The sequence below is a fragment of the Cavia porcellus genome, unplaced genomic scaffold (genome assembly GCF_034190915.1).
Source record: "Cavia porcellus strain 051 isolate PalLab524CR breed Dunkin Hartley unplaced genomic scaffold, mCavPor4.1 scaffold_2, whole genome shotgun sequence".
Taxonomy (NCBI): Eukaryota; Metazoa; Chordata; class Mammalia; order Rodentia; family Caviidae; genus Cavia; species Cavia porcellus.
Window position 1 is genome coordinate 129,660,458 of NW_026947485.1, and position 13,933 is coordinate 129,674,390.

At 34.9% G+C, this 13,933-nt stretch overlaps 1 protein-coding gene across 3 annotated transcripts in view; it reads right to left on the minus strand.

Annotated features, from left to right (window-relative positions):
* Window positions 1-13,933, minus strand: part of Kiaa0825 (KIAA0825 ortholog) — a 383,787-nt gene that overhangs the window by 326,145 nt on the left and 43,709 nt on the right. For all 3 annotated transcript variants that reach the window (XM_023561406.2, XM_063245350.1, XM_063245351.1), the window contains 2 exons: window positions 7,009-7,177; window positions 3,323-3,992 (listed from right to left, as the gene is read on the minus strand). In XM_023561406.2, coding sequence (XP_023417174.2) covers window positions 3,323-3,992; window positions 7,009-7,177 — 839 coding nt within the window. The remainder of the gene's footprint in view (window positions 1-3,322; window positions 3,993-7,008; window positions 7,178-13,933) is intronic.

The following is a 13,933-nucleotide window of genomic DNA, read 5'->3' on the forward strand; positions in this document are numbered from 1 at the left end:
ATAGCATAGCACAAAAACCACATTAAGTTAGTTCCTTAGGTAACCAGCACAAGCTAATTGTATGCCAGTTATGAATCACTGTCAATAAAAAAGGAGAAGACATTTAAGGAGTACTACAAACAGTATAGGACATATTCCTATGTCAAAAAAGAACAGTATTTTGTAAATTATTTTTAAGCTAATTATCCCATGTCTTGCAGTGTTTTTGACACACAGTTTTCTGACATATAAAGATAATATCCCAAGGCTAAAGACGTAGCTTAGCAGTAGAGCACTTGTCTAGCATGTGTAAGGCTCTGAATTTAATCCTTAACACTGGATGGGAAATAAAAGATAATATCCCAAACAACTGCGAACAGAGGAAGCCCCTCTCTTTGGCTTATTAGCTGTGGGACCTTAGGAAATATTTACTTGTTTGAGTCTCAGTTTTCCCATACAAAAAGTATAAGCAAAGTATTCAGAAGGTTAAATGAACTCATATATAAAGTCTTACAAAATCTTATACATAACAAGCAATAATCATTTATATACTCAAGGAACATCGATAAATTATTTATGGATCATTCAAGAAAGAGCAGCCTTCAGTCTAAATACAAAATCAGAGGAAATTTAAGATTCAGCAGATTCCAATTGTGCTACTTCATCAAGGACACAGTAGGACAGTAGCTTGCTGGGAAGATAGCAAGCAGACAAATTCTGTTTAATGCATTAATAAATCACTACAAACGAATTACTCTATAAACAAAAATACTTTAAAGTTGGGATTGTATAGTCTTCAAACATGAAGAGTGAGGGTAGGTTGGAGAAGAGTGAGACTAACATTAGAAGTATACAGAGGACTCAGAAGAGGGTGACTAAGTGGGCTACACTATTCCCCTCCTGAGTTTGAGTCAGCAGGGTATAGTTAGAGAGCAAGGGCTCTAGAGTCAGGCAGACATGAATTTGAATCCTGACTTCACTCTCTGGACTTGAACAACTTAGTTAAAACCTCTATGCCTTAGCTTCCTCACTGTATCATGAAGATAATAATGGTATCTACCTTGTTGGGTGGTTAGAGGAACTAAGCATGATACTGCACCTCACTTTCTGAATGAATAAATGTCAGCAGTCAGTTGTTATGTAAGACACATCCTTTCTGTACATTTTACCCAAAATATCAAAGCCTGGGTGAGCATAAAGTTATTGGTATATATTAAAGATAATATAATATATTCCATTGAAAGCACTCTAGTTTCATTCAAGGAGGAATATCAATTATTATTGCTCATTTCAAAACTGCATTTCTCTAATAAACAAAACTTGGTAACTGGATAAAATATTAACTGGATAAAATATTAGTGAAAAACATGACCAATCTCTTCTGTTTGGCATTTCTCATGCAGCGGTGGTGTCTCATGTAGTTTTCTTCCTAATTCTGTGTCTAGCTTAGAACCTTAAATGTAATAGTTACTAAATGACAGTCACTGGAAAATAAAGCTGAATGAATTGATTTTTGGACAGCTCACCTGAATACTGCTGTTTGAAATTTCTTCCATGGGTGACAAAATATTTAATCTACACTTTGAAATGATGTACAACAGCACAGGGGTTGAGAATACAGGTGCCGGAGACACAAAGAACTATATTTGAATCTTGATTCTGCTTATGAAATCTCACTTCATACAACATGATCCAGGACAAGTTAATCGTTCTAAGCTTTTTTTCTCTCATTCAGAAAACTGGTCTGATAAGGGATGTGCTGTCCCCAGCACAATCTTTGCCTATGGAAAGTGCTCATTTAACAAGTGATTTATACTAAAGTTCAAATAATAGAGCTTAAAAAAGATAATGCCATCAAACTGTGGAAAATATTTCCAGTTTAGCGTTAAAGTAGACAGGACACATGGACTTCTCTGTCACAAACAGGAAAATATCTCAGGATCTGTCCTAAGATCGCATACCAATTTACACATGTTTTCAGCCATATGGATCTTTTCTTTGGTTATATGCTATATTTAGCATACGTAAAATATTTACAATGGAAATAGTTTATAAGTAAGGTGGAAATTTTTGTTAGAGAATACCGAAATTGTGGAAAATAAGTGCACTTGTGAAATACAAAAAATTTATGCTAACAATGAAAATGAAAAATCTAATTTGAGCAAAATTGCAGTAAACTAACCAGTTTTGTATTTTTCTATGATCCACTTTGCTGTATCTCTGTTCTGCAAATGTCATTCAGCTTCCAGAGGAAAGTGGAAATTTCAAGAAAAAATATTACTGTACTTAAAAGTTCCTATGTCAATGTTAATTTGATCTTCTGGTGCTTAAATAGTGAAGATAAGTAAAAATATATTGAGATATGGAAATAATAAAAAAGCTTATACATAGAAAAATCCCTAACTTACCAAGTGATAATTTTCAAATACTTAAATAATGTAGATTATAAATCTAGTTGAAAATATATTTCTGGGGTTCATGATTAATAACTTTAAAATAATCATATTTTACCTCATTTGTTATCCACTGATGGAAAACTTAAACCATGACCAAAAAGTTTATTATATATAATAATTTCTTTCCTCTTTAAAATTTTTTAAATAAAATTAGGAATTTCCAAATCACCTTTTAATTGTCTACATTCACATAGAAAAATTAAAGAAATCTTTAAAATTATCTATATATTCCTAAGAAATTAAAATATAAAATTTTGGAATTAATATTTCATAATTTCTCTCATATTGCCTGACTAAAATATTAATAAGTTTTATATCTCTAATTTTAGTTCATATAAATTTCAACAAATTTTAAGGGACTCTTCTTTATTTAATAATGCTTTTGCTTTAGATGATATAATAAATTAAAAATTAAGCTTTTATGTTATACATATAACTGTATATCCACATATACAGTTTCACCTAATACTTGATAATTTGTCATATGCAATCAAGAGAAAATAAACACTTATTTGCTAAATTTTTTGCTTACATTTTCTATATCATTAACAATTTAACGAAAAGAAAACACTTAGGGGCTGGGAATTTAGCTCGGCAGCACAAGCACCTGCTGAGAAAGCGCAAGGTCATGAGTTCAGTCTGCATAAAAAGCAAAACAACAACAACAACTAAAAAAACACTTCTTTGATTATACTTACATAAAAAGCAATGCATAAAAGATAAATGTATGCTGCAAAATTTCATTATTTATTTTCTGATTTATTTCCAAGTTTGCAATGAGTGTTAACCAAAAGAAAAACCAAAAACCAAATAAATAAACAATCCCTCCCATTAAAGATATCAAAAAGTTTAAGTTAAACCAAACAGAAAATTTAAATGTCACTAACCCAAGGCATGCACAGTTCTTCTATGCTTGCTGGAGCTCTTGCTTGTTTTAACCACACGAACAGCATTTTCTTTGAACTGCAGCTCACAAAAGCTTTTAAGAAATTGTCCCATTTCTTCTGTGATTGTATCCAAGTATGTCTCTTTAATGAATTTCACTGTTGAGGATGGAGCTAAGATTTCACATAGTATGCTAAAATCCTCCTTTATCATTGAACATAACTTAAGCATTGTACTTGGGTATCCGTGAGCTATTACATCCAAATTCAAATCTCTGCTGTAGGAAGGAAATCTGTTCTGCAGAAGTTTAGTCAGCAGTTTATTCTGTATGCTTTGGTACTTGATCACAACTTCTGATTCTGAATAGAGAAACAAAAGTTGTTGCAGGCACTCATTTTTCAATACAATTTTTTGCTGTGAACTGTTTACTTCATTATGGCTTTGTAATCTGTTCACTATGAAGCGTCGAAGATGCAGTCTTATATCATCCCACCTGGACTTTGCATCCATAGAGGAATGATCTTCAACAGAATGCAGAGAAGTCCTAGACAGAAGATGAAAAGGCGCTTCACTTAAAATTGATGGTAGTGAAATACTATTCTGGCAGGACAGGTCCCAGAGCAAATCCAGTATTATTTCTTCTTGATTTTGTTCATTCTTCAACAAATCTTGCTGGTGAAAGTAAATGATCACAATAGAAAAGTATTAAATCTAAATATAACTAGAAAAATGACTCTGAAGACATATACAATTATATAATAATTTATATCACTTTAGAATCAATACTCTGATGTTCAAGATATTCTTTGCCTTTTGAATTTAATTAATTCACAGTTATGAATGTTAAATTTATCGTTAAATTTAAAGCCCAGCTTGCCGACTATCAATACAGTTCTAGATATAGTTTTTAGCTTTTATTGTTACACCCCTGATACAGCCTGAACTGTATGAAAACTGAGGCTAAAAAATTCTAAATAAAAATCTATAGTGAAGTATTGATTGCAATGTGCTCCTAAGACAAAATAAATTCAAGATCATGCCCCTAATTAATTCTTGGTAGATAATTTTCATGCCTCAATGAGTGTACTTATCATTATAAAACCCCAAATGAACATACAGTGCTTAAACTCAATCCAGAATAGAGTGGAAATCTTTAAAAATAGTATGTGCCTAGAGGTTACTAATAGTTACCATCCTGAGAAATAAAATTTAATACAGTGAATGATTTCAGCTTGCACTTAAATTCCTGAGAACCATGTTAACAAAGATCTTACTTTGAAAATTAATCTGAGAATATTTCAGTTCTCTCTTAAGAAATGATAATTCAAATGGGATACAGATATTCTCAGAATTGCTCCCAAAAAGATGATATGAAATTATTCTTTTATACTTTCTGTGCTGATAGAAAACAATGGTGTATATAATTATCAGTAATAAAGGGACAAAAATTTTTGCCTTCTTGGGTTTTCAATCACACACACACACACTCACGCCTGCATTCTCCTTACATGCTGACTTTGCCAATTATGCATATTTCAGCTAATAGTGAAATTAGTTTCTATTCTCTAGGAAGAAACAAGCTGATTACAATAGGAAGCAAGACTGAAGTGGCACATAAAACTTGGGTTCACTTTAAAATTTCTTATTAATGAAGATACCAGAACTATAATGTATAATTCAGAATTATGCACAACTTCTTGACAAATTCCTGGAATTTGCTTTCAGTCATGCTAAGTACTGCAATGCCAACTTTAAAGTTCTGCCTGTACTAACTACATTCAATATTTACATATGCTATTATATAAAAGGCATTGCCACACATATTCTCTGGTTTATTCATATGAAAACTGTGGCATAGACATTTTAAAAATGCATTTTACAGATAAAGATAATAATATAGATGCTTAAGTGACTTTCCAAACATCACATGTGATAAGCCCCAGAATCAAGAATAGATCCCTGGGTTCACTTTTCACCTGCATTCTGTCTACTATACTCAAGAGAACCACAGGACGTGGGAAACTTTCGGTAGCTGTTTCCTCTATCCTCTCTTGATACTTAGTTCTTTTTATACCTCTGGGAAACAAATGTCTTTAGACACAAGACCCTGTCACTTCAGCATTAAGGAACATGATCATATTAGTGCCTCAGCCATGGGTTTGAGTTGGTCAGTATTTGGTCAAAGACGACTTGATTATAGAAGTTTAAAGCATGTGCTCTGTGTGATTACTTGAATTTTGACAATAACTTCAGTGTAATTGCTACCATGAAAATCTCTGTTTCTTAGCTAGATAGTTAATAAAAATTTTCTGTGAAGAAACATATACTTGAAAAATGCCAATAAGACTGACACTTTTAGCACGTAGAAACTTGATATTAAGACCACTTTAAACCTGGCCTATTTTAATAATGTGATTCCTTTCTCAAAATAACATGATCCATTATGTAAAAAAAAAATGTAAGAAAGAAAGAAAAGAAAAACCTAGGTCTGGCACAAGCATATCAGTATAATGAGTTTGAACAAAACTAAGGCGGCCTTTGCCCTGCAGTGAATAGAGAATGACTTATGTGTGACAGATTAAAAGATAATTAAAAGCTTTTGCTTTTAATTAAATGAGAAAGCATTATTACATCAATATTAATGAAATTCAATACACATGGCTCTTAATAGAAATTAAAAGAATAACTATATCCATATTTATTCTTCAAGGCTCTACCTTCCAGAGATAATGGGTGAGAGGAAGAATTTTCTTGAAAGATTAAGGCTTCAGGACACAAGGCCTTCCTTTCTCTTCCTTTTATTACTTTGTAAACATTAAAGCAACATCTGTAATAATAACAACAGCCAAAAAACGGTTTTCATCTGATCCTGTCCTCCTAAGCCATCTACAACCTCAAGATATTTTCCACATCTGCCTTAGTCAGTGTTTGATGTTTAGACAAAAACAGTGCCTTTCTCCCCCTAAATTAAATTAAAACCATGACTACAGAAATAGTGCTGTCTAACAATTGTGCTCTTTCTCTGGGAATGTGTTTTTGTCAGCTAGCCACTATTGTAAGCGTAGGTGTAATAAAATAACTGTTCCTGTTGGAGAGTTCAGAAACTCTTCTAATCTAGGAGGTGGTCAGTATCAAAGGCAGACCAATATAATTCTCCATTAATTAAGTGAGCTTGTCTAAATTGCTGCCTTGATTTAAAAGAACTGGATACAACCGCAAGTTGGAAATGCAAAGAATCAGAAATAAAACAGATTTAATAGATAACATTGGTGAGAATCTTATTAAGTTTAATACTGAGTATAGAGCAGCTTGGTAGTGGTGAAGGAACATTTTACATATAAAAATATAAACTTCTCTGGAAGATAACGTCTGTATACATTAATGCATTTTGTGTACTGATATGCTTCACATTGCATCAAAATCCCCCAAGGAATTATAATATTTACCCTCTAATTATATAAAATTTCATTCTATTAATAAAAATCATAGTTAAAAAAATCACAGCAAAAACAATTTAAAAATAGCTCACTGGATTCTATTGGGGCTACAAAAACAAAACAAAACAAATCTGTCCACCTCTATGGCAGGCCAGGATCATCTCTTGAATAAACACATGTATAAACTGAGCGAACTATAGTTCCTGTTCACCTCCCCAATTCCATTATAAAACCAAAAAAATTATTTTTACCATTGTTTTGAGGAATTTTATCAAGTCTCCATGGGGAACGGAAGGGGTCTTGGAGGCACTGTATCCACAGCGCGTCAGCCACTCAAAGCAGTCCGCCGCAGTTTGCAGCCGCACATCTGGACACTGTTTGTTAACTTCCCTCTGTATTTCCTTAATGCAATGCTCGATGCTATGAAAAGATAAGATACAGTTATTCTGGTAGGAAGTAGACAATGGTTCTATCTTCTAACAACACAGGACCTGACCTGTCTATATTGGGTACCTGATTGTGTACCATTTATGAAATTTATAAAGTGTTCACATGATATGAAAACAGTAACAAGGGACTATGCATTTTCATTCCCAGTTGGCAACTGAGAGTTTACATTTTCTAGTACAAAAATGTGACACAGAAGTTATAAAATATATAGAATTATCAAATTATAGTTACTTAGAGATGACTTAGAATTATTTTGTGTTAAATACCAAACAACAGGCAGTGGATAAAAAAAGCAGAAAGAAAAAAGTCCCAATGACAATGTAAGTCAGCAACAACATCATCTGCTAACAGATGAATGGTAATATATATTATGGAAAATTTAAAGGACTATGAAGAAGTCAGCCAGGCACGGTGCTGTACTCCTAAAATCCCAGCACTTTGAGAGCTGAGTCAGGAGCATCCCAAGTCCACACTCTCCCTAGGAAACTTTACTGACTTTAAGAAGACTCTGTCCCAAAAGAAAAAAATTTGAAATGGGCTGGGAATGTACGCCAATGAAGGTTCTGTACTCAATCCCCGCTAACCAGCAAAAACCAAACAAAACAGAAGGTTCGAAGCAGTTACAAAGAGCTTGTAATTTTGATTTTAAAGGCTGTATAAAGAATGTAGAATGATATTACAGTTAAATGTCTCTTGTTGTCATCAAACTCCATTCCAAAAAAGAAACATACACTAAAAATTCATGTTAAAGAAAAAAAAAAAAAAAAGACAAAGAAAAGAAACCTGGAAAGAAGTGAAGCAAAAGGTTAACAACAATTATATTTGGGTGATGCAATTAAATGGTTTTTTATTTCAGGTTTCTGTATTTCCTAAATGTTTATAAAGAATAAGATGAAATGATTATAAAAGCAGAAGCAAAAAAATATTCAGGTGAATCTTAGGTTTCTGTTTTTAAAAATCCATTCAAAGAATTCTTAGTTCTGGTAACACAAGATACAATCTGCCATTTCAATTTGCATGTGTAATCCTGTGCATTTATGATTTCCAGTCTCTGAGGGGGTAAAGTCCTGACCTTGGCAGAGTGCCAGCTGCGGGCCCCGCAGATGTGACTTAACACCACCACCTGATGGCAGCACACCATACTACAGAGACTGCAACACCACACCTGCCTCTGGAGCGATTCCCCTCCTCACCCAGAACTGACAGTTCTGCTATTGTCTCCTAAGGTTCCAAGGGAGATCTGTTACAAGAAGGGAAAGTGACTGTTTTGAAACTATAACTGCTATTAATTATAGGTTCCGTATGATACAACCATGTGGAAACCGCGCTCTCTTTACTAAAATCGATGTTATACAAAAACACTGCATAGGTCCTCAAGTGTGGGTTGCCTATAAAACACACCCGTATACAGTTAGAGGAAAGCTTTTTGGGAGACTTCTAAGCATGAAAGAGTTCAAATTAAATGACCTTCAAAAAATACATTCAGAGAATCGAAGAGTCTTTTCATGAACACAAAGAATTTAAAAGAAAAAATAATACCTCCTCTGGCCACAGGCCTCTGAATTTTCCGCCGGGACAGGCGTATTCAGGAACACCAGCTCTGAGTCTGCCCAGCTTCCCTAACTTCCCTAAGCCCCCTGTGGACTGAGACACAGGACACTGCCCTGGCCTCTGGGGACTCCTTGGCAAAGGTGTTCACTACACCATCCTCAAGTTTCTCATTCAGTGAAACCTAGCAGAGCACAGCAACGCGAACTGGAAAGGCTGGGTAGCCAGCCTACCTAAATCTCTTTCAGTCAGGACTCAGCTTTTTGGCTAATCACCAACATCTGAATCAGGGCAGAGACTAGAAGCTGCAGTTTATAAATAGGATAAAGCCTTCAGAGAGCTCCATATTTCAGTAAGTTGTCCAACTGCTGATAAAAGGATTAAGCAGTTGTATTTCAAGGGACTTTCCTTATTGCTATAACCTAAGACACCTCAGCTTGTTTTTAAAAACATTTCGTCAGAAATTTGAAATACAAGAACCCATTGCTGGCACTTGATTTTGTTTTTACGTGAGTATCTTGTCAACCTGTCATCCACCAGTATCTATATATTTTATTCTACAAACTTAATCCTCTGAATGCTATTAATTTCCTGTCCAATTGTTACACCACAGGAGTATTTTTAAAAGTTAAGGTGGACAACTTATCTTCTCTAATTGAGGTTAAAAGTAAAGGTTACCTTTCAATATTTAAAGGGTACTATTATTTTCAAGTACATTTCAAATATTTTAAAATATTTACTGTTATTAGGGATGGTAATCTGGGATTGGAGGAAGTCTCTATATTTCTAGGCTTATATGACACAAGCTCTTAATCCAGGCTTTCTGAAATTCCACAGTGCCTGTCTTTATTTTGTTTTAAGCATTTTCTTCTGTCAGGTTTTCTTTAGAAACAAGGTCAGTCATGAAAAAATAATCTAGCTAATTAAACAAAATAATTACCATATTTACTGTGAGATCTCACACTTTAGAGCAAAATTTAAAGAGTCTAAAAATGGTAGCAAACTTTCTTTCCTAAATAGTTTAAACTCTCAAATTTACTAACTCTGGTTTTAGTAAGGCTTTTTTTTTTTTAATCAGAAATTGAATGTGGGGCCTTGTGCTTGCCAGGCAGGTGCTCTGCTATATCCCCAGCCCTAGCAGGACTTTTAAAAGCATCTCCTTAGCTTTATTTGTAACATTAAAACCCCTGGAAATTGTTTTAATGTCCAGCAATGCAAGGATGACTAAATGGTTAATAGTTCATTCAGTGCAATAGAAGCATAATGTAGAAACACTTATCAGCATGGAGAATCTAATTAGCACAGTGCTGAGGAAAAATGAAACCCACATGAATATATACAAACGATACTATTCATATAATAATCTGTGAATAGTCTACATAATGCCACAGATGGCTCAAGATCATCAAGACAGGTAGCAAAAGTGTGGGGAAACGCGTGATCCAATATCCCTCTCCTGTAGGGAGGTGTGCATCGAAGGAGGTGAGGTTGAGGAGAGCGATGTAGGGAGCTTTATCAGGACTGGTAATGTTTTATTCCTTAAACTGAATGTTGAGAGCATATTTATCATAGTACTCTATGCTTCTTCATAACCCTCCACATTCCTTAATAAATTTCTACCCACAAATGCTTTAATTATAATGACTCTGAATTATCCAAGTCAGTGATGTGTGTGAGTGGGACATTACTGACAGGCTCTGTGTAAGTCAATTTATAAACCATTTTAAAAATGCAAGATGAAGTGTGATTTTTAAAAAGTCTCAATGGCAATTTTCTCATTCAACATCATTCTTGGACTCCAAAAACTGCTTCCAGAATGAGGCATTATATTTGATAAGCATTAGCTGAATGCTAAGTATGTGGCAGGCACTGTGATACCTACTAGTAGGGATCTAAGCATGAATAAGACATCACCCCATCCCTGAAGGAATTCTGTCTAGTGAGAGAGAAATGTAAATAAACATTTCCATACAGGACCACTTGATAAGAGGGGTACACAGCACGCGAAGGAAGTATTCGGGAGGGAGCCTCTAAATGCACCTGTGGGAAGCGTAGAAATGGCCTCTCCTGGGAGAAGAGACTATATGCAGGGACAGTGACACTTTCAGAGAATCAATAGACTCACTGTGCTTCAAATTCACCCTACAACTGACCTCTCAGAATGTGGTACTGATCATCTCACCTCAGAGCTGTCTCACTTAAAATTATATTTACCTGAATAATAAAAACATCCATTTATTGTATGGCCACACTTTTTCTTGCCTTCAAAGCTGGGCCAGGCCTTTGATGGACCCACAAGTTTTTACCTCAAAAGTGAAAGCTTACTTCTCACTGGTCCACCACCTACAGTCATCTCTGAGGAACAGTGATTCAACTATCATTGGCTCAAGCTCCGCATACGGCCTGAAGTTTCAGTATAGCAATCTTATTCATACTTCAGGTATTACAACAATTTCAAAACACACACATGCACTTCCTTTTCCTTATTTCTCATGGAAAGAGGTTTGTGATACTACTGTTAAGGGTATCTTCAAACAACAATTCTTTATTACCTTATACCTGCTTGGTACAGAATAAGTAATGCTAACATACATAAAAATAAATGTATACATTAATAAATTGTCCAACACCTAAAATGTACATATTGCTTGAAAGAACCCTGGTATAAAGAGGACACATTTGAGTCATTTGTAGGAAAATGGATGCACTTTGAGAAAGAAATCAGATGTAAAGCTTAAAAACTGCATGATTTTTTTTTATATGAGAAACCCAAAGTATAAATAAATTAAAGAGCAAAATAAAAGATAAATAACAGGAAACAGGGAGGGGACAAGAGACAAAGGGAAAGGAGAAGAGAACAGGAAACACAAAGAAATAAGATGTGTCATATACATGTACTAACTCTCCACGATGAATGTAATCATCATGTCAGGCAAACATGACCTATTAAAAATAAAAATTAAAAACAGGATAACCTTACTGATCTCAAATCCTAAGGCAGAGGCTTAAGAGAAGAACTGAAAACTCAGCAGGATAAAGAAGAAAGGCCCAAGGATCACCACAGACCTTCACAATCATGTAGTTGATGATGGAAAGTGCTGAGGAGAAAGGGGGCTTCAGACTGCCGTGAGAGAGACAGACGCTGGCTTTCTCTCTGCTCACTGATCTCCACCGAAAGCAGCCCCAGACTTCACGATGATGAAGGAACGGGAAAGTTTAGGTGGGCACCACCGCATGCTGAGCCCAGGAGGCTGTGAGCCTGAGAACGAGCATGTGCGACAAGGCCCCGGCAGAGGAGCCCAGAAAGCGCACTCAGGTCTTACTGTGGCTTCCAGGAGATGTGAGGGAAGTGGCCCCTTTCTGTTTTCTGTCCATGTAGCCTAGCCTTGTTCAGTAGGACAGAAGAAGAGTTCGGGGTTCTCTCAGATGGAGAAGAAAATACAGAAACCTCCAAAATACAAATGCAAGGAGTTGGGGAAAGCAGTATTCTCTAAGTGTGAAAATACTGCCAAAAATAAATGTATTGTATACGACAGATTTCAAAATGAATTTAATTTAATATTATATACCATGCTACAAAATGTCTTAATATATGTGCCCATTAGTAGATGTGTGGCTCTGCCATGAGGAGCTCACAGTTTCCAGGTTATTCACAGATCTCCTTTGTTATTTCTTCCAGACTTTTAAGGCATCATATGGAAAACTAAATTTTTTCCATATAGAATCTCAAAATATATAAGCACTATGTGGAAAGTAAGTACCATCCATAGGATACGTATCCTCCCATTAATAAGTATAATTAAATTTGTAGAAAACAATTATCCAGTATTCTCTCACAAAATCCCTCCTCCTCCATCATCTGCATGAAGACAAACGGTACCTTCCCTGGTAGTACTTCTTGATTTTACTTTAGATTAAAGAAGAAAGAAAAGTATATATCTTACATCATATCAGCAAAATAGGCTCCCTGAGATATAGAGAGATTGCTTATAATTAGAAAAGAGTAAAATAAACTTAAAAAAAAAAAAAAAAAAAAAAACAGTGGGCATGGAAATGCACACCTGTAATTCTATCACTTTGAGATGCTGGATAGCAAATCTAAGCCCAGCCTGGGCAACTTGGCAATTTAACAAGACCCTGTTTCAAAATAAAAAATAAAGAGCTGATGATATAGATTAATGCAAGGCTCTGGGTACCACAGTCCCCAGTACCAGAAAAAATAAAAGCAACATATCCATTGCACTCAACATAGAGAACAAAAATCACATTATACTGTGAACCCAAGAGAACTTAAGATCTTATTAAACTAATAACTGGTCAAGTCAAAATGTATTTCAGGACTTGTGCAGTTTTCAGTTAGATAACTAACTATATCCGTGGGTACAATATTGGTAGTGTTCCTCTACGGCAGGTTATTTACCCTCTTGTTATCAATTTTGATATGTGTTCAGAGTAAGTGATTCATTGGCACTCATTTCCTTCATCAGAAAGTCGAGTGGCCCAGCTCGGACTTGAATGGAAACCAGGATGTAAAAGTGAAAATGGTCTGAAAGAAAGACTGCCTCTCCTGAAGGGCAGGTGAAGGTTCTGTGACCCCTGGCACACCAGTCCATTCTGGGGAATCACTGCTTTGGGGAGGTGAGGGATCCCGTGGCTCATAAAATTTGATGCTATTAAGAAAAGGGAAGGAATTCACACTTGAGATGTCAGGGTCACTGTAAGAAATACAGCTTTAAAAATTCAAGAGTAAGAAAAGAGTACTATATTTAAAAATGAATTGCTAATGTTTTTTCTCTTAAAGTACTGAGGAAAATCCATATCATACCAGCGTTCATTACTTATTCAATGTACACCATTGGGAGATAAATAGAACTGTTAGAATACAAAAATGCCATGGGTAATTCAACGACTGCAGTGTAAGTGTGGCATAACTGATTTGTCATGACATACAATTTTCTAAAAGCTATTCTGTTAGAAGGCAATAAATGAGTGCATAAATGATTTATAGTCTTTTGAATCATAGTTATTATTCAGTATTTTATTTTTAAAAATATATACACCCTATACTACTATGTTTATTCTCTAGAGTCTAATAAAAACATAATTGAATTTGATGAAAAATAGACTTGGTTCTAAATGTAGCACATAGCCCATACTGCTACTCCCTTATTTTATCCC